This window comes from Leptidea sinapis, chromosome 18 (genome assembly GCF_905404315.1).
Source record: "Leptidea sinapis chromosome 18, ilLepSina1.1, whole genome shotgun sequence".
Classification (NCBI taxonomy): domain Eukaryota; kingdom Metazoa; phylum Arthropoda; class Insecta; order Lepidoptera; family Pieridae; genus Leptidea; species Leptidea sinapis.
Window position 1 is genome coordinate 14144948 of NC_066282.1, and position 23194 is coordinate 14168141.

Genomic DNA, 23194 nt, shown 5'->3' on the forward strand with positions numbered 1-23194 from the left:
CACGGGATGCAAGTCTATAGTTCGAAACTTCTTAGATGTATGTACTTTTCTGAGTGTTGCTACATTTAACATTTAACTAGTGCATTTTAATATGGAAAATTTGTAGGTTATTAATGTCAATTAGACATTTATTACGTAAATATTTAATATGGTCTTAACTGTTTAAAATTAAAGTACAGAAACAAACGGGGAAATTAAATTAATAAAGTATGAAAACTGAGAGATATGCAAAACAGACTTTTTACCTTAAATTATACAATTCATTGTTATTTATTGATGATTATTGTAGGCACAATCAAGCCATCCTATTTTTTTAAATCAATAAACGATGAATGATGTTGAAATGGTTAGGTATTTTTAGAATACGTATTTTATTAGTTTCCATTTCAAGATCTCGTAGAAATAAATAATAATAAATATAGCTTTGAAGATATCCCAGATTTCCGTAGTTTCATTTGCGTATGTTTGTATTTGTATTGGCTATGAACAGGGTATCATAAATTATATAAAGAAATAGATTAATCTCTCGTTGACCGACGAAGCTTTTAGAATAGATTAAATCAATCAGTTTCTCACTTGGTTTCCAAAGTTCAATTTCAATCATTGTTCTTCTGCACAACCGATAAAAACAGGCCAAGTGTATTACTTTAGTGTGCGTGACAAGCTACGTCTTACACTCGCGATTTGTATGTCACTTTGTATATGTGTGCATGCATTGGCCAAAAGTCAAAATGGAGGTTGATTGTAAAAATTCAAATTCAAAAACACTTTATTCGTGTAGGTCACAGAAATGACACTTATGAATGTCAAAAAATAAATTAAAATATTGTTTCTTATTGAATTTACCGCTACTTCGTAAAGGGTTGAGCTAATGAGAAGAAGTAGCAAGAAACTCATTGCCACTCTTTTAAGTCAAGATGTACATTTTAATTGTTTTACAAATCATTTCAATTACAATATATGCCAAGTGACGCAACAAAAATACTCAAATGTCAAAAACTGAAAGGCTTACACGAGTAAGTCAAAAAAAGAAAAAAAAGTAAATTAATACTTATATACACAAGAGTTATTGAGTATAGTAGATGCATCAATCCACACATACCGTAAATAAATAGAGATATTATGTGAGCATTTCATAAAATAAAATATATAATAATTTTAACTTTAAAGGTAATAATAATAATAGAAAACACATCAAGCAGACCTCCCGGTAACAAGATCATCCAGCCACCAACGTTGATACGACGTTTTCATAACTGTCAAAGTAGATCTAGACGTGTATATGATCTAAGTTGCAGACTCTGAGTTTTTTTTATATCTTTCGATGTACCTACCTACTGGCGGTAGGTATACCTCCTCACTCACATCAATGAAATGCTGCCAATCGAATTGATTTTGACTTCAATTAGTTTTCGATTAGTTAATGTGATCATTATTAAACTTGCGAAAGTTATTTAATGTACACATTTATTATTGCAATGAATGACGTGGTTACATGACGTGGACATTAAACATGAAAAACCTCTAAAATTAAATGAAATTTCTTTATTCATTAAGGTACACTTTTTACACGTATGAAATTCAATTTTTATGCCATCGCTTTAAGAGAATGGAGGCCTTGTTCTGAGTAGAAGCGGCAAGAAACTCGCCAAGCTATATTCTCCCTTTACAGTTTTCATATTATCACACACATAAACATTTTCATCGTCTATATATTCCTGAACGTATAAATTTTTTTTATGGAATAGGAGGACAAACGAGCGTACGGGTCACCTGTTGTTAAGTGATCACCGCCGCCCACAATCTCTAGCAACACCATAATACGATTTCTTCATTATAATTTCGAATATGAAGCTTAAATTTACATGACGGAAGTTCAGTTAGTGATGTAGGAGCTTATTATATTATTATATATACATTTCCCCCATGAATGAGTGACCAGTGTTTTGATGTCTGAAAGTTGGAACAGCAAGTATATCTCTACCTATTGTGTTTATATCAAAACAAAATCACTTTATTGATTTAGGTGAAGGAAATGACAATTTTGAATGTCAGAAGTTTTAATTAGAAGAAATGGCAAGAAACCCATTGGCACTCTTTTAAATCAACATTTACAGCTTCGTCTTTTTACAAATCATTTCGATGACAATATAATATGTAAAGTGATGCCACAAAAATAGTCAAACGTCAAATACCCAATGCCTTACACGAGTAAGTTGAAAAAAAAGTAAATGTGAATTAATATGTAGGTAATAACAAAAGTTATTTAGTATAGTAGTTGCATCATCCACACACACCGTAAATAATTCTTTCTTTGACCATATTTAAGACAAGGAAACGACCCGTCCCACGTCAGCACCACAAGCAGTTATATAGTGATTCATTACTTCACTATTGTGATATTACAATAGCATTTTCGTAGGATGTCGTAGAGAAATGTTGTGGTCCAGAATTTCTTTGAATTTTGAGCACAAAGATACAGAGAGAGTGTTGTTGAAAGTTATGTATTTAGCCTTATAGTATAGGCGACGTCTTATAAGTGAAAGTAAGCAGTTTAACAGCTGGGTTTCGGAACAATCAACTACCAATATAAACGAACCGAATTCTACGAGTCAAGTGTTTCGACAAGGTTGAGTGACCGTCGCGACTACATCACACCAATGTCATGACAAAATTCAAGTTTAAACATAATTTTTGCTATTTGCATAATAACAGAGTATTTAGCAGCCAGTAAGTCATTATTACGAATAAAAGAAATAATGGAATGCTCTTTTAACATACTAATTACTTTAAGTTGTGTAGGTATGTTTTAAAATGTTAGTATTAGCAATAAAATTATAATGTATCTTACTGTTCTTGTTGATAATTACACGATTATTTTGAATGCTTGACAAATTGTCATCTTAATTGACGAATTATTGGTTTGTTTTGTTTTATGTACATTACTTAGATACGCACTCAAATCAGCAATTTTAATTTAAAGCCTCTTCAAACGAATAGAAAGTCGATGATATAATGACATAATCGTGTTACATAATATCTTATTACGTAAATTTTTGTAGTCCGATTTAACGAATTAAAAATACTAGTTGCCGTATCAAAATGACATGACGCTGTTTAGAAAGGTTGTGTTAGAGTTTAAGAACAATATTTTTTAATAGTTTAATTTTTTGATTAACAATTGGAATTAAACAAACACTTACTATATTATTACAAAATACTTAAAACATGTGATCAACACTTGCTTTAAAAAAGTTCTATTCCAAATCTGTGTATTTCTTGTTTCGCGTTCAACAATCTTTAGACATGCCTTATATTTAAACACGAGTCGAAGCTTCTCTAAGGTGTCTAACGGATAGATCCTATTCAGGAAGATTTACGGCCGGTTTTGAATAACCTATCTTTCCATAGTTTAACTTACTAGAGGTAGACAAATCTATCCTTTTACGCTTACTTACATTTCATTAACCTATTGACAGATAGCATTGGACTATATTGGACTATTGAACATAACTGTGGATAGATAAGATCTTGTCATTTAACGGTGACAGCAATGTATCCATTAGTTAAACTATGGATAGATAGGTTATTGAAAACGGCCGTTAGATTATATGATGACCGATTGATGACAGCTGACAAAAATTGCGTTCCGTTCCTTTAATTGTTCCTGTACACTTCAGTTTGTGTTGTGTTTAACGACGTTTTAGTTGAACACATGTTAAAAACTGTTTGGTTATAGAAAAAGATAAACTCCATTTTAGACGTCGTTATTGGTAGGTCACTGACGTTGTTATAGTTAGGTCGCTGTCTAACAAAACACGCGTCTAAGCCATGTTTAAATACATTAGTGACCGCACTCAAATTAGTTCAGCCGTTGCTTAGATTTAAGTACGTGCATAAATAAACAAACTAGTAAACAAGAATTCTAATTTTTTTTGGGCTCGGTTACATAAGTAAGTACATACTGTACTTGTGCCATTTATTAATTACAAAAAAGAGGAAGTAAGAAAAGTAATTTGGATTCAGATGATCCCTAATTCAAAATCATAGACTTACCAGAATTTTACCAGGAGGCTTCTTTGCCTATGCAAAGCCGACATCCTATGATGCCGGCTAGATTATGGGTACCACAACAATAATGTGTAAGCATTATTGTATTTCGGTCTGAAGTGCGCCGTAGCTTGTAAAATTACTGGGCAAATGAGACTTAAAATCAGCTTATGTCTGAAGGTGACGAGCGCAAATGTAGTGCCGCCTAGAATTGTTGGGTTTTTCAAGAATCCTGAGAGGTATTGCGTTGTAATGAGCAAAGCGTATCAATTACCATCAGATAAAGGTCCTGCTTGCCTCGTCTCGTATTGTCTTAAACAAAAAGAAACTTCATTTACACTAGCGAATAGACAGACGTCCTGACAATGTTGACGTGACGTAACCATTTTTGGTTTTTTCAATGTGTGCGTTAGCTAGTGGCCAAATATAATAAGAGCCAACTAACCAAGCAAGAAAAGAGCATTTAACCTATTTATTAACGCGGGGATGTCCCATGCTATTTCTATACTGTGAAATTTATAATGATTTGTACAGTCCATGTATATAATATGTTCATATAATAAATAGAGTCCCGCCGGCGTTGGTTCATGACAATTTGCCGGTGGTTAGGTCGATAGACTGAGGAATACCGCACGATGCGTTTCGTTCCCAAAACAGCTGCTGTCTGTATAGATTTTAATTATTATTACTATTTTTTCATTTTCTTTCTTTTATTATTATTACTAAGAATTACGAGGTCGTAAAAACGGGTTAGATGACAATATTTCTATAACGCGATTTTCTATAACGAGGAATCATCGTTATAGGGGGAATTACCTGTATATTCTAGTTAGGGTCTCAATAAATATTTAAAAAAAAACCTAATAAGGTAACCATTTTTTAATTAGGTGCCAATTTGCGTCTATATAAAAAGTGTTTTATGAAGTGAACTTTATAGATATAAGTATTATTATTTTTGTAATCTTTGGCGATGAAGGCGTGGCGATTCTCGCGATGGCTAACCTCCTGTAATAAATTATAATTAATTACGACATAATATTGAGTGCACTTACGTTTATTAACGTCATTGTTAAACTACTTTGTTATTTCAATACACTATGAGCTCGGTTACAGAATTCTCTAATTGCGTTGCTTTATCTCTCTGTCATATGACTTACACCTAAAAATAATTTTGTAGATTCTAGCGGCCTAACAAATAAAATTGGCATAAAGCTATAACTAAGCATAAACCAAGAATATGTAAAATGTTTACAAATAGACATTTTGTTTACGAATGGTTTATTCGGCCGTATAACTAGATAGAGTCTCTTGCTGTTAGACAACCGATAAAAACAGGCCAGGAATATTAGTTTAGTGTGCGTGACAAGTTACGTCTTACATTAGCCTTAGTGTAATTAGACGGATATCGGCTGTTTCCAATATACTATCTACAGATAGAGATCAATTACTACCTTCTACTATCAGTAATTAGCTGTCAATAATCTGAAGCTGTCCCAATATACCCGATAAGTCATTCTTATCGCCTTATATTGGGACGCGTGAATTGCAATTTCCATACAAACTTCTATCGCTGGTAAGCTAGACGTCCTCCCAGACAGACAGCGTGTACGGATAAGGTGATACCGTCGATAAGATTATTGGGACAGAAAAGTCAACGATAATTACGATTTTTATCTCAAGTAAGAGATAGACTGAATATTGGGAATGGCAGTTAATGATCTAAGGAGATAGGTATAATATAATAGCGGTGTCTAGAGAATACCAGCGTTGAGAAGTAAAATTCCCAACATAATGCTGACTAGACACCATTTTGGTTCTGTAATGTCCATAATATTGTTATTAGTAATAAGATTTTTGTATTTTTGAACCAAATAAAGTTTTTAATTATTATTATTATTCTCTTTATTACAATTTCATCTTATTTTCTACATTTATATTTTTATAAAAAACAATATTACAAATATAAATATAAAAATAGAGTTCCGCCGGCATTGGTTCACGACAATTCCGCAGGTCGCGGTGGTTAGGGCGACAGACTGAGAAACTTCCGCACGATGCGTGCCGTTCCCAAAACAGCTGCATTCTGTAATTGCTCTGTGAAGAGGCTCTTTGCTATAAGACCGTTAACGGAAACGACTATTGGGACAATTATTGTTGAATCAAAATCCCACATGTCGGTAACCTCGTGTGCTAAGTCTAGGTACTTCGACAATTTGTCTATTTCAGCTTTCACAAGGTTATGATGGCACGCCCGACATATATCTACTGTGCCATCCTTTATGATGTATTTCCGGTAGTTATTCGTCTTGATAACTTCATCAGCAATTGCACAGGCAAATCTTTCAGTTTCCCCAAAGAGGTCACCAAATCGTAGCCAGGTCACAGACGAAATAGTGTCTACATCAGGTCCGTAGAGAGCCCGGTAGAACTGTCCATGAAGCTCTTTTCCCCTCCATACATTCAAGCGATCTTGAGTACTGAGTAGAACCGGTTTTCGCCAATTCTCTTTGGATAAAGAGAGCGGAGTAAGTCCATCGTCTACTGCCACAATTTCTCGATGCACTGCCCATTCTTTACGTAGGAAATATTCCCTATTATCATTATTATTAATGCGTATTAACATCGTAAAACTACTAAGGTGTAATGTATTTGTACGAAAGTGATATTTACCGATAAGATTTAGTAGGTAACTAGTATATAAGGTTAACACCGCTCATGTTTTGACCATCTTAACGATTTATCATTATAAAAATATATTTGCCGGATATGATAACGCTGTGATATATAATAAATAGACATGACATCGCTCAGTCACTCTTCCGACAGATGGTTTTATCTGACAACTTAATTATGCGTTATGTAAATAAATCTAATCACTCCGTCTAAAAATTCATTTGCAAACACTGTTGAATTATAATATTAATATTAGTTGATTTATTTCATTTAGAAATCAAAGCTTGTGCTATTAAATCTTAGATTATTTATAGGCCTGGATAGAGCCTCTTGCTGTTAGAAAACCGATGAAAACAGGCCAGGTTTATTACTTTAGCGTGCGTGACAAGTTACATCTTAAACTCGCAATTTGTATGTCACTTTGTGTTAGGGTTTTTGCATTGCTCAAAATATATGTTAACTGTCAACCTCAATTTTCTGTCACAGTCTATCTAGACGCGTAAATGGTTTAAGTATTACATATTCTTTGATGAAAGTCCCAAATGTCTCACTTTTTATAGAAATCACCGAATCCATCGAATCTACTTCATTGCTCTGAATATAAAGTACATAATATAACAGAAACTAAGTGTAATTTACGATAATAATTATTTACACTTTTACAATAATAATTATTAATACACCTATCTTATCATCAAATACATATAAAGGTGCCGTTGTGATATCCTGTGCAAAGGAGCCTCCCACTGGTAAATTCCCTAAGTCGCCTGTTATGACACTCATGTGCCTGTTACTTCCCTATCCTTTTATCTTATATAATTAGAAGTCTAGATAGAGTGTCTTACTGTTAGCAGATAAAAACAGGCCAGGTTTATTACTTTAGTATGCGTGACAAACTACGTCTTACACTCGCAATTTGTATAACACTTTGTGTTAGTGTGCGTGAATCACTCAAAATAGAGGATATTTCTAAAATCAATTTTTTTCGACGTTCTCACAGCTGTCATAGTCTATCTAGACGTATAAATGATCTAAGTTTTTTATGCCCCGGGGAAGCACATACTTTAGTTGTCTTGTCAGTTAACACCAATCCGGATATGCCAGATGTATGTCAAGGTGATATAGGCTGCTGCTGTTAATCTCAATTCCGTATATGAATAATGAACACACACCAACATTCAAGCACTTCAAATTAACTAATTGTCATTTTTATCAATATAATAGCATTTAAATGTGTATAATATTAAGCATTATGATTAATATTTAAATATTTTTAACATTTGGTGGCCCCATTCACTGTTATTCTAAACAAATAATACAGATACTTAAAATGTTCATTTTATGGCTTGAGTTTTTGGATTTCATAAGCAGTTATCGACTTAATATAATTTAAAAAAATGTGCTAAAAAACAGGCGCCATTTTGTTTGCCAAACGTCTGGTCACATAGAGAGCTTGTGGCAAAATGAAAACCATCGTTAAGAACACTATTATATAACTACAAATAGTTGTGCCACTCTCGTTAGATATTGTTATTTTTTTCCTACCCCTACTTGAAAGATGGCGGAGTCTAGGATTGTTTAATGAAAAACCAAACTAAACGCCTAACCGCATTAACCATCCTGTGGATCATCACACAGCCAACATTCCTTTGATGGATGCAAAAAAACGGACAGTTTCTGCGTTATCGCACTACTACCAAGTGACTTTAAGGCCCTGAACTACACGATGCCCGTTGATCTCCTTTCTACACGCCTTCAGTGAACTTTATAGCTTACATAGAACCAAATCCAACCATGTGTTAAGGCTTTTACGCTTAAACTCTCTCCTATAATTATCGTTACCCTACTTTGTCTAATTCTTCAATACCGTAGTAAAATAACACCCAACATTGGAATTAATAGAATTTAAGACCAATTTTTTTTATTGTAAAACTTGTATATAAAGTGAAATAATATATTGAAATTTGTTTAATTCTCGTCCATTGGTTGTGGTTCAGTAGTCATTTGAGTGACAAGAGATTTTACAGGTGTAGTATGATACAAATGACAAATGGTCTAGTTGAGCAGCTAGCGTCAGGATGTCTAATTTGCGTGACGGTATGCGCGCGCATCGTAATAATTCACTGTGATATTTTTTCCCTAACGCGCCAAAAGAAGTACAACTTTAAAAGCATAATACTAAACTGCTACTACTATTTTTAGGTCCCTCCACATGGACAGAAAAATTCCCTGAAGCTCGAGGAGCCAGGCAGAGTCCAGTGGACATCATCACCTCCCGAGCAAGCAGCGGAGGAAGTGCACCTCCATTCGTCTTCAACTACTCCGTGAACCATACCCGCTCCGTGGTAAATCCTGGTTACTGTTGGCGTGTGGACGAAAATGGCTATAGTTCAGGTGAATATCTCTGTTACATCATTTAGGTACTATAGACTACGGTGGCATTGTTACAGGGAATTTTTCTTCGAATTTCGAAGACAAAAACAATAAAAACTTAAGTCATTTGTATAAGTATTTATACAAATGACTTAAGTTTTCTATAGTGTTAATTCTGCCAATATTTGTTTTTAAACAATTCGACACGTCTCGTGACAGATTTTGGCGAGACAACACGTCCTGAGGATGCCTCGTGTAGAGGCGAAACACGTGTCGAATTGTTTAAAAACAAATATTGGCGGAATTAACACCAAAGAAAACTTAAATCATTTGTATAATTATGGATTTCCGCTAAGTAACGCCTACTTCAATATTTTTTTTTACACACTAAACTGTTTTCGTTATATGTATACTGTGCCTTATTAGAATCACCCACGAGCAAGAGTGCGAGGTACAAAAAACCTCATATTGCAGGTATCTATCGTGACAATAGTGATGTAATCGTCAAGTGCTTAAACATATTATACTAAGTTTATGGTCAAGTGATATGCCCAAGTAGTTGCCGCTTGTAAAAGTAGAATAAGTAATTATAGGCTAAGAAATATGTCCTAAATTATGCCTTTTTTGATTCCAAGCCTAAGTTGACGTTTGATCTGCGACATTGATGCGGTTTGAACTAGAGAAACTTTGTGCGTATCGTTCAAAGTTTACAAGAATTACTAGTAATACAGCAAAAAACTCTGAAATTCCGCCCACTTCTGCTTTTTATTCTCTGTCAGAGCGCCATTTGTTTCCGAAGCGGTGGTAGTGTTTGAAATGACATCAAAAAGAATTGTAAAGGAATCAATTTTGAGAAAATAAATGCCTTTTATCTGATAGTGTGTGAATGTCTTTATAAGAATACCATATTGTTATTAAATAAATTCACAAACAGCAAAGGTTACTACGCGATGTATTCATATGGCAAAAGAAATCACAATTTGGTTTCCTCATCTGTAAATATGAGGGAGCGCAGTTATATTGTGAATTTTGTGGTTTTTGTTTGTTTAAAAATTTAGAATTTGTTTTTTTCAAATAGTTCAATTTTAGTGTCTATAATTATTTAATTTCAAAATAATTATGTGTGGATCAGCTAGTATGGAGTTTTCTCTACATATGTATTTTGAAATCAAAATAGAGTCACATAGGTACAGAAACATTTTTCACCATGAAAAAATGCTGTAAATTTCAAAATCCTGCTTAAGTGTTTAGTACATGTTATCAAATTTTGATTTATTTCATATTATATAAAACTACTAAATTATAAAACTAATAATCATAGAACTAAATTTTTGTTTGTAGTATGTATTAAGAAATATAACAACTTTCGTCTAATGTTCTTTCGAGTCCTCTTAACTAATCTATCTATATATATAGAAATGAATTGCTGTTCGTTAGTCTCGCTAAAACTCGAGAACGGCTGGACCGATTTGGCTAATTTTGGTCTTGAATCATGTGTGGAAGTCCAGAGAAGGTTTAAAAGGTGAATAAATATGAAAATACTCGGAATTAAATAAAAACAATGATTTTGATTTTTCTTCGATGTGTCGTCCCCCGTCATTCAGAAATTAAATTAAAAAAAATAGTTTAAAATGAATAACTAATTAGAATTGTTATATCTTTAAATAAGTTTTGTCACAAATCAAATTTCTAAACCTAACCGCACCACAAAAAAAAAACATAAAATATAGTTTATTAGAAATCTTTAAATTGATTAATAGACTATATCATAACTGCGTGTGTGTCTGTCAATATCAAATTGAAATCTTATAAATTGCCAGTATTTCAGGAAAACTCTGTTTTGTAAGTAAGCAACATCATGTGTGTTGTTCAATTAATCGAAAATAATAATGAAACTTCATTAATACCGAACATTTTTTTTATTTGTTTAATTAAACAATTATTTCTTTTGTTTGTTTTAAGTTTATTTTATATACAAAAGTTTAGGTCTTTTATGTATCAATTGAGGCAGTACGAAGTCTGCCAGGTCAGCTAGTGTGTTATAAAAAGTACTTAGATAAAGTATTCCATAAAATATATAGGAAGCACTCTAGTGACTCATATTATCATTATAGGCTTCCAACGTGTGGGGTTACTAAACACAAAAATTGGCGCGTTCGTTGGTTCAGTGGACGGTATACGAATTGCAATTACAGACCAATTTTCCCCTGCATGTATGACTCACAGTAGGGAGTCCTATATTTCCTTGACTATACTACCAATTATCATTTTAGGATGTTGATCTATTGTTTTATGGACTATTTCGATACTTCTACTTAATTTTTTTATTTTAAGTAGAGATCGGGATGCTTTTATTGCTTTTAACTTAAAAATATTAAATTAGACTCACTGACTAATTGTTTTCATATTATATCTTTATCAAATCGATAGTAAGTAGAATAGACAGAACAACAAACCAAAAATCGCAACAAGTTAAATTAATTAATTAATTTGGGCAGAGTTTCCACTTAGAATTCACAATAAGTAATAAATACTCGTCGTGGTCTTCTCTCGCGTTTAGGTCTCTCTCTAGGGGAATGCTGATCGGGACTTGAAGTCCCCTGGAGCAGGTATCACTCGCCACCCGTGGAGAGGGGCGGGTCATTGGGTGGGAGCGGTTGCTCTCTGCCGTCGTCTTCTTCATTTTAGCATTATTTATTTTGTTGGGGAAACAGATGCTCCCCTTTGTGGTCATCTTTTTGGAGCTGAAGGAGCACCTGCTCCCTCAGCTCAGGTATCAGGTCCGGTGCGTTGTCGCCGGTTTGCGCAGGCCCTTACGATCAGCCCCGAAGAAGAGGGAGGGCGATCATCCGGCATCACTCTTCATCCTTATCCCGCACGAGATCGCGCGGGTAGCGGCGGCTGTCACGGCCACGTGATCAGTGGCCAGATCTCGCAGATGATGGAGACCCCACGAGTCGGCACGCGCGAAAATCTTGGCGGCTTCGAATAGTCGAACTTAACATTAGCTTATATAGCCCTCGAAAGCCAACCTTGATAATGCTAGTTGGCTCTGCTGTAGTGTCAACTAACTTACACTTAGGCAAGATCTGAATATTATATGCTATTATAGTTATTAATATTTATAATTAGTTATAATTATTTTTTTTACTAAAGTGATAATTACATAAAAGCAGTTACATAAAATATGTAATTATTAATTGGGATATCTTATGGCTCCATGACATTGGTGGCGCTTGTTAACACATTAACTAATCAATGTAATAATAATGTTACAGAGCTACGCGGCGGTCCCCTGGGCTCTGACGTGTACAAGTTGGAGCAATGGCACTGCCACTGGGGGGCCGTGGACGGCGAGGGATCCGAGCACACCGTGGACGGCCGCTCCTTCTCCGGAGAACTGCATCTGGTGCACTGGAACTCCAGCAAATACGACAGCTTCACTCAGGCCGCTGGACAACCAGATGGCTTAGCAGTATTAGGCGTATTTTTAGTGGTGAGTAAACTATTCTTTATTTGTTTCTTTATTACATTCGTACAATTTGTATTCGTATACGAATTTGTCGTTTGCCCTGTGCTTAGCCGGAGCATAAAAATATTAGGGAAATCCCAGGCCTAAGAGAGTTGTAAGAGCCATTTACCAGTGGGAGGCTTTTTGCACAGGATGTCGGCTAGATTATGGATACCACAACGGCACCTTTTTCTGTCGTGAAATAGTAATGTGAAAGCATTATTTTGTTTCGGTCTGAAGGGCGCACTAGCTAGTGAAATTACTGGGCAAATGAGACGTAGCATCTTATGTCTCAAGGTGACGAGCGCAATCGTAGTGCTGCTCAGATTTTTTGGGTTTTTCAAGAATCCTGACCGGCACTGCATTGTAATGGGAAGACCATATCAATAAACACCAGCTCTTCTCGTGCGTTACTGTCATAAACAAAAATTAAAATCATAAATTCATGTTATTTTGTTCCGGTACTAAACATAACATAGTAACCACCACAGTCTTTGTTGTATCTATTCAGCATTTAATTCACAATGTATTCATTCATCGTACAAATAAAAATAATAATATGTTGTCGACACAATATTTCACGAATAACTAAACCACGAACATAATATTAGGTAGGTACTCGCTGCAACCTTGTTGCATGAAGATTGAAGAGTGCAGACCCAATGATGGTTGATTCAGTTGATTGAGAGCATCCGTCAAATTCACATTTACAGATTCGATTTAGGCTTGTGATTGGCGAAGCGTACTCTTTATTGTTTATTTATTTATTTGGAAACAAATACAGATGCATTCATCCATCAACCAGAGCTATTTTAAACTCTTATACAATTTATACGTCTCAATAGAGTCTCTTGTTGTTAGAAAACCGATAAAAACACGGCGAATTTAAAACTTTGTGTGCGTGACTAGCTACGTCTTACAGTAGCGATTTGTATGATACTTTGTGTGAAACAAGCAGAGATTACTGGGCAAATGAGACTTAACATCTCAGATTTAGGGTATTTACCACTACGAGGCACTTTCACAGGATGTCGGCTAGATTATGGGTACCTTTAACGGCACTTTTTTCTGTCGTGGAGCAGTAATGTGTAAGCATTATTGTGGTTCATTATTAAGCATCATTGGTGTGGTAGTAGTGAAATTTCTGGATCAGTGAGACTTTTCATCATGTTTCAAGGTGACGAGCGCATTTATTATAGTGTTGCTCAGAACTTTTAGGTTTTTCAAGAATCCTCAGCTCAGCGGTTGCATTGTAATCATTTACCATCAGTTGAACCTGCTCGTCTCGTCCCTTATCGTCATAAAAAATATATTAGCTTATAGATATTTGAAATAATAAATCATATAACTCTGGGTAAAGAAACAGGAAATCACTAGCCACTGTTTACGAGTTAGGGAAGCCTTTCAGTACAATCCTTTTACTGCATAACTAGATCAAGTTATTTGCATGTATTCTAAGTAACGTGTTACGTGATATGCTATGGTATCATCTATCAAACATAAATAACTCATGATTATATGAAGCACTAGCTGACCCGACAGACGTTGTTCTATTCATAATAAAAAAAAACTCTTGCGGGTGAAATTTCGCAAAATCCGTTCTTAGCTAACCTCTAATCTACGAAAAGAATATTCCTACAAAATTTCAAATATCTACGCCTTATGGTTCCTGAGATATCGTGATGAGTCAATATATAGGTGGAAATCTTTCATATATAGAAGATAAAGAGAATCAGAGTTGGAGGGTACCATGACTAATCATTATTAGAGTTCAGGCTCTAAGTCTATCTAACACAGGATTCCATTTTTATGTAAGCCTTCAAGAAACAAGCAAGGGGGTCACATATACGTAAATTATGGGGTGCATTATGAAGTTCACAAAGAGCCACGGATTGAGTTCTGAAATTTTACCGTCTCCAAGTTATCCTCATATCAACTAATCCTGAACTATGAGTTGTCGCCCGTCGGAATTTATTGAATAAACATTCCTACCAACTGGAATATATTCAAATAATAACAACCGTACAAAAATATGGACCTTAAGATCCTTCTGTTTTACGTTATTACGTAATTATTAGCTAATTAGCTAACCTAACAACGTCTTATAGTAACCATATTATTAAAAATCTTATGTTTTAAATAAATTGATTAAAACGGCCAAAGTATTTAAAGAAACATGTTTCATTTCAGGTGGGTTCCAAACATGACGAACTGGACAAGGTAGTTCGACTTCTGCCCTACATCCAACACAGAGGAGACAAAGTGACGATGTCAGAGCCCCTCAACCCCAAGAACCTTCTACCACGCCAGATCGCCTACTGGACGTACCCTGGCTCTCTCACCACGCCGCCCTGCACCGAGTCTGTCACCTGGATCTTATTGAAGCAACCTGTAGAAGTCTCCGCTGAACAGGTGAGCTTTATCCATACCTCATTTAATATTTTACAATATTACGTGAATTTCATATATATAATGTGTATAGAGCTGATACTGTGATTACATTCATGTGAATGTGTATAGAGCTGATACAACGCGAACACTACGGCGAGAGTGGCAGTCGTTAACTTTATCCACATAAAGTGCTTCAGAAAATTTGGCAAAATTTATAATACTGATATCCTAAAGAGAGGTCATTGGCAAATATTTCTCACAATAATTTAAATCTCAAACAATAATGCGCTAACTAGATTCCAACAGTTCTATCACGCACCAAAACAATTAGAACATAATATATTCAATGGTTAAGTTTATTAGGTTTCTTTTGGTTAGTTTAGGTTTACCAGTGGGAGGCTGCTTTGCACAGTATGGCGGCTAGATTATATCATATTGACGCCTATTTTCACCATGAAGCAGTAAATTGTAAGCATTATTGCGTTTGGGTTTGAAGGGTGCCGCATCTAGTGAAATTACTGGGCAAACGATACTTAACAACGTAATTGTAGTGACGCTTAGAAATTTTGGGTTTTTAAATGAGCTCGTGCGGCACCAAAATATCGAGGTTTTTGTGTACCTATTTCTTTGAGAAATTTGTCAAAACTGTTTTCTGGTCAATTCTCAGCTGTTCAGTTATGTCGTCCGATATGCCGATCTTATGAAACCAATTTACAAACGTCACTCGCTGCTTGCGTGGCACTTTTAACTTTTTTGTAATAAAATTTTAAAAACGTATTGAATTTATTCATTAGATTCACTCATTTTAACACAGAAAAACAAATGAAAAATAGCTAGGAACAACAACTTAGCTGATTTTTTTTAAGTTTTTTAAATGTACTAGAAGATATTGGGTTGATTTCGGTAAAATGGAGGTCTAAGAGACCCTGCAAACTGCAGACTTTTGATCGGCCGATAGTTTGGTTGGTTTCTTAATCAGTATGAAGATGTATGAGAGTGCGCACATTATAACGATTCGGTATTGGCTGACAATAAAGTTTGATGGGCTACACGATTGCCTTCAAACTGAACAACGTAGTACAGCGCTCTTCTAGGCGCGCACACCACCGATTGTTTAGTCGGCCAGACTCATCAATAGCCGATTTAAAACTAATAGCGAATCGTCCCTAAAACTGTCGGCCGATAGTTGTCTAGTGTGCGCACTCATCACAGACCCAACTGTTTAGTCGGGCCAGTTTGCGCACTTAACAGCCGAACTCAACCAAACTATCGGCCGATCGAAAGTCTGCAGTTTGCGGGGTCTCTAAGGGTGAGAACTATAGAGCGAACTCTAGACTTTACTCAGATATTACTTACGTAAATCTTGCTATGACTTGCCCACGACTTTTGCATTGGACTGTCTTAGCTTATGAATAATGTTAAATGTTATTATTACTAGATTGTTATTATTTTATAGCGATAGAAATGACTGTATAATATTGTATATTTTTATTGAAAGGAGCTCAAAAAAAGAATGCTTGGAGAGTTTCTTGCGCCGCTTCTTCTCTCTCCGAGCGCCATTTGTTTCCGAAGCGGTAGTAGTATCTAGTAGTTATTAGAAATGACATCAAAAAGAATTCTAAAGGAATCAATTTTGAGAAAATAAATGCCTTTTATGCCTTTTTATGGTCAGTATTAGTTTAGCTGTAAAAATCACCTTAAAAACGAAATCATAGATTATGCTAAACTTACACTCAGCTAAGTTTTACGTAAGTAAAGTCTGAGCAATGTCTAAGTACGGTCTATAGATCTTAGTCTTAACCTACATCAAGAAATTTTTGTCTATAAATCTAACGGGGATTTTTCTTGTAATCTTAAATATAAAATGTAAATGTAAAATTATTTTAATATCCTTCTTTTATTGTAATTTCGTTTGAGCTGATGGTCTTGTTATCAATGCTCTAAATAATTATTAAAACAATGAGGATGTAAATACTAGGTAATAAGTGGCGGGAATGGCTAAGTAAAAATTGAAATTTAGTTTAGTATGAAAAGTGCAGTGTTTCGACATATGTTTGAAATAGTATTAATTACAGTATGATGATTGGCGTCAATGTATAAAAAACTTAAAATTTTACTTACCTTGTTTGTTTATTTTGGTTACCGTTTTGGTAATCTTCATAATGCCTTTGACTGTATCTAATATATAAAATTCTCATGTCGCGGTGTTTGTAGTTAAACTCCTTCGAAACGGCTTGACCGATTCTCATGAAATTTTGAGTGCATATTGGGTAGATCTAAAAATCGGACAACATCTATTTTTCATCCCCCTAAATGTTAAGGGTTCACGCTAAATTTTTTTTTAATTTTTTTGACATTTTATTTTTAATTTGTTTGATTATGAGTCAGCATTAAAAAATACATACAACTTCAAATTTTCACCCATCTACGATCAACAGTTACTTTTGTATCGCGATTTTAATATCGGCAATACACGTTTGCTGGGTCAGCTAATATATTGTTTTATTTGTGGTTATTTGGTAACATCCTGATAAAGAAATGTATGAAAACTTTACCTGTTTTAATAACCTAAACGTATTTTTGCAGTTAGCGTTGATGCGGAAGTTGAGATGTGGTGAGGCGTCGTGTGGCGTGGAAGCGATGGAGCTATTACATAATTACCGGCCAACACTTCCACTTGGCAATCGAGAGATGAGAGATTACGGGGGAAACTAAATTACTTACTCAACACAACTGAGTCAGGGCTAAGTAACTACTAATAAACGGCCATGAGAGACTTCTCGGAAGACCAAAAAACCTTCGAGTATAATGTATATTACACATTTACCTCAACTATGAATATGTTTATCATAATCACTTAGATAATTTATACGTCTTAATGTGCTGTTACCGATGTGAAAACGTCAAAAAGAATAGTGGCGAACTGTTAGCCTCTATTTTCACCACACTAAAACAAAGTGACTGACGAATGACGAGTGTAAGACGTAGCAGTCGTGCACATTAAACCTGTTGTTATGCGTTGCCTAAAAACAAGAGCCTCTACCTAGACGAATAGAATATCTAAGCATAATAATAAAATAATAATATCTACAAGGAAAAGGAGTGTTTAGACTTATGATACGCTCGAATATAAATAAGTTTATCCTTACGTCATAAGATACGTCACCTTAGAATAATAACGCATAGAAACCTCGTATGAGTGTGAAAAGTGAGACAATTAAAACTCAGCCGTAGTGGTTAACTTCTCTCGGCGAGCCGTCAGTACTCCGTCGAACATAGCTCGCGAGTTAATATTTAAAAAAAAGAGACTTGGCTACGGCCTTTAAAAAAAATATATGATCGGACTTGACATAATACTGCGAAGAAAAATGACATGGCTGTATGGGCTTGAACCCTTTGCCTGTCCTTATATTGGACTAAGAAACTAAAAAAAATGAAGGGATGTCATAGAACTTCAGGAAAAAATGAGAACTTATACATTGTTTTACGTTTAAAGCAATATTTTTGTTAATCTGAGGAACGGAGACATATTCGGCTTACGCAAAAAAAGAGATTTAAGTGGACACACGATATTACTCGTCTTTAGTTCTAAACGCGGCTTCTATGCGTTATTATTCTTAGTACGTCACTATAGCAACACCAATGATAAATGTACGAATAGACAATACGTAGAGGGAAACGGAAGAAGCAAAAACGTCTTAAATTATATATAGTTAGTGTTAATAATTATATTTAAGTTAAAGCTTTACATATAAAGATGCAGCTGTAGCCTATAGTCAAGGTCGTCACACAAAGGCCTTATAATGTTATAACAAAGATGTGCCTTAATGTTGTTATAGTCTAAACACATGGTCGGATTTGGTACGGCAAGACCATCCTACGGTCCGGTGGGGTGGGTGGTACCTTGCACCAATAGGTATCCACCATCGTACTCGATCTGATACGATGCGGACGGCAAGAATAATAATTTCGTGCGATGGACAATGCGTCATACCATCGAGGTTCGCTACCAGACCGCGTTCGATGGTTCTGCCATACCAAATTCGATGATGCGTTTAGGCTATTAGATAGTAACATAACAAGTTTTGATTTGGTAATTGCTTAGGCAGAAGAGTCACATAGGTACCCACAATGTATTTTGTAATCAAATATACGCTCGATTTTACAAAGAGAACTTATAGGTATACAAAAGTTCTGGGTAACTAGGTATTTAAAACACTTATTGTAATTTATAAATACAATATCTTTCAACTTGAGCTTTAGGAAAAAATTATTACATACTTTTTTTCATTAATTCCTTTAAGTTTACTACAATTATTATCGGTTTAGCATAAGTATGTAGAATTTTAATAGTTGGTAGGTATATGTATATTAATATTAAAACATACTCCAATTAGCTACATTATAATATATATATACATCCTGTGGGTACCTTAAGCTATATGATTTATTTATACTACTTATATGTCAACTGTACCTATTAATGAAAATTTACTAGAAAATATTAAATCCTTAGGTAAGTATATAAGGTACCTATATTATATTGTTGACTTTAAAGTGACTCGAATATATGTAAATTTAATTTACATTATATTATTTATTGTTGAATTAATAAATACGTAATTATTATTATAAAAACATAGTTTTACTGATGTTTCTTGCGTCATTACAGAGGTACATAATAATATAAAATATAAAGGCTGGTCTTATTTAAGATCTCTATATCCGATATTGTGGAAAAAGAAAAATATTTGTGTTTATGTTATCTCCAGTAAACAAACAAGGGCCTGGGTGATTTTTCAAAGATTTTGAAAAATATTATTTAGGTATATTGCTGAAATAGACTCAAGTATAAAAGTGAATAACGAGTTGGACTTGTACACGAATTCGTAATTAGTTAGCCACGCCTGGCATACGATGCTTAGTATTTTGAATATTAAACCTATATTCATACCCATACCGTGCCTACATCAGCGCCATTGTTGAAGGTTTTTGAACTGTTATCCATGTGTGAGGGCTTAACAAAATTGTGTGATAAAATAAAACAAATGTATTTTATTTATCTCGTTTTAATTACCTAACTCTCACTTTTTGAAGTGCTTTCATTGCGCGCACGAGGATAAAAGTTTAACGGATGAAATGCAATAAGTAATAATAATATAAGTAACACGAAATTGTGGGACGTTCTTGTCCAAGAAGGGGGAGAGATTGACACCGATTGTGGGAGAGTAATAAAGGGTGAACGTAGAAAGAAGCAGATATCCATGGAGAGAGATTAGGGTGAGAGTGAGTGAGAGAGAGCGAGAGAGAAAGGAAGATCGAGAAAAAATACACGCTATTGGCTGATGTGTTCGTAGTTAAATATTAAGCCGTAGATGCCAAATCTGTCGATAACGTTACTACAGAAAACGCAGATGTTTTTTATAACGAATACAGTATGTAAACACTGCGTTAAATTTATAAATAAACATTTTGTGATCAATTTGTAAATCATTCTATCTTAAGCAGTTGTTCAGTGTAAGTACCTACCTTATATTTTTGTTATCTTATTGTTAATTTTCCAATTTTTTATGTCAATGCGTTAGAAGGATAGGGAATTTTAATATTTACAAATAAAATGTGGTATTTTAATTTGCCACTCGTCATTTAAGAATTGAATATACAATTTTTCATAAAATAATAATATTCCATAAATTCTCTTTTGTAAATTTTAATTAAAAAAAATATTAAATAATTTCTAAGATTGACAAAAAATATAAGATTTACAGATTAGTATTGATAAATATAAACGAGATTTAGGTATTTTTAATACAATTATTGCATTTTTTTCTACTGTATTACATGTGTCACCAGAGAGGGATTGGGCACATTTATAACACCTTGAGTTGGACCTGCATGTAGTTTTAATATGGCCAAATCTGCAGCAATTCTGACATTGAATGGTGGGGAAAAGGTAAGTTTCTACAGGAAGAGAGTTGTGAAATAGGAATATTTTGGTAGGGAGTGATTATCCTTGGAAAGTAAAAACTATAGTTTGGGTTGGGATCCATGAAACTTTATTATCCTCAATGACTTTTCTATTGAGTCTGCGAGCTTTTAAAATCTTTCCACAACCTGTGGGAAGATCAACTGACTCAACAAACTCATTCATGGATAAGTCCACCGGAACCTGGCGGACTATACCCATCTTTGTTATATTATAATTGAGTATAATTGCTTCTTATTTGTTTGCAGCTAAAAGTGGGTTATCTTAAAATTTGTTCACATCTGAAGCTGATTTGAAGATTACTGATACCTTATTTCTTTACCAACTTAAAATTTTATACCAACTTTAAATACCATCCGGACATATGTTAGCAATTTTATGTCGGTGTAAAAGTTGACCGAATTTTATAGGTCTTATTGTTAAGCCTAAAGAGTATCTTCAGTGCGGGAAACATGAATTATAAATGGACCTTTATCTAATAAGAGGTATTCTTTAATCCCGACAAATAAAGTTGGGTGAATATATATATTTTGTATAGATGCAGAAGCCATATCAATATTAATAATTGTCTTTATAGAAACTGCATTTGTATTACCTATGTGTTGCACTGTCCTGTTAACGACGTTTCGAGCCAGGTAATGGAATATCCGGTGGATACTGAGGTTCTGGGGGGGCTATATCCATAATGGATAAGTTAGTAGTAAGGTTAAGTTAGTAAGCAAGCAACTATTTCAAACTTACGTCAAATCACTGCACGTTTCATACTAAACTAAATTTCAATTTTTACTTGTTCAGTCCCGCCTCTTATTACGTAGTATTTACATCCTCTTTGCTTTATATGATCACTATATTTTTATTCAAAATAGGATGTGACATCACTTATTGAAAGTCAAAAAACTACCACCCATTCCAAAATGAATGCCTCAGGCCTGAGAAGAATGGGCGAAACAAACTCAGCTAGCTTTTTTTTTCATCAAAAATATGTTTTACTGGGATCCTGTTGTTAATGCATATACATCGCCCCACAAAAGACTTGCTAACTCGACTTAGCCAAGTAGTAGGCATTATAAGCTTATGTCTGTTCCTGGTGTTAACATTATGGTTATGACAGTTTCTCGCAAATTCTCTTATGTTTATTCTCTTATCATTATCAAGAATATATTGGAAGCAACAGTGAAGATGTTAATTTCTTTGAATTTTGCTCTCAATAATTCCTTAGGGCCTAGGTTATAAATAGCACGAATAGCCCTCTTCTGCAGCACAAATATTGTATTAACATCGGCAGCGTTTCCCCACAGCAATATACCATAGGACATAATACTATGGAAATAACTAAAGTATACAAGTCGCACCATATCTATGTTAGTTAATTGTCTAATCTTTTTAACCGCGTATGCTGCATAGCTAAGTCTGTTCGCCAATCCTTTAATATGGGGGCCCCATTGTAATTTGGAATTCCACCGATTTTATCACCTCTCCGTTTAACAAAACATTTGCATCAACATTTTTGACATTTTGTACGGTAAATTTTATATATTTCATTTTCTTGCCATTTAACAATAGGTTAGTAGCGCTAAACCAGTACACGATGTCATTACTACAACAATCCTATTTCCGAAATTTTACAATGTTCTCATTATCTTGAAGCTAAAATTTTTGAAGTTTTTACTTCCAAACGTGTTTTTTCATGATTAATCAATTCTTTTTCTCTTATTTTTGAACTTACACGAGTAATTAAAAACGTTTGAGTATTTTCGGCGCATATGTACATTGTATAGAATATGCTGTACAATGCTTGCCTCTTTTTCTCATTCAAATTCATCTTTTCCGATGTGGTGGTATAATCTGTGATATTCATTAATGTCACTTTATCCTAATTTAACAAATGATTTTTCTATATTTCTTTCTTTACTACCTACTTACAAGCTATTCCTAATTATGTGCGAAAGTGCCTCAATATTTCCTTATTTAGTTTAATTATTGAACTTTATTATTTATTTTGACTCAAAATAAGATTGCATTTATAATTTTTGTAAAAATATATTTATTGGACTCAGTAGAAGTCATATGCAATAAGTAATGCATAACATAACATTACTGATGGCACACTAATGTAGGTAGTAAATATTAATGTTTATATGTTTTATTTTGGTAACATTTTAATGTGATTTCATTACGTGTGACAGATAGTAGGTCTACTTACCTACTTG

The 23194-nt window shown here is 34.2% G+C and overlaps 1 protein-coding gene across 1 annotated transcript in view; it reads left to right on the top strand.

Moving 5' to 3' along the window:
• LOC126969361 (carbonic anhydrase 2) overlaps nt 1–18643 on the top strand; it is a 42523-nt gene extending 23880 nt beyond the window's left edge. Inside the window, exons 2-5 of the mRNA XM_050814740.1 lie at nt 8926–9117; nt 12375–12592; nt 14798–15019; nt 17585–18643. Coding sequence (XP_050670697.1) covers nt 8926–9117; nt 12375–12592; nt 14798–15019; nt 17585–17713 — 761 coding nt within the window. The 3' untranslated portion in view covers nt 17714–18643. The remainder of the gene's footprint in view (nt 1–8925; nt 9118–12374; nt 12593–14797; nt 15020–17584) is intronic.
• Nucleotides 18644–23194: the final 4551 nt, after the last annotated feature.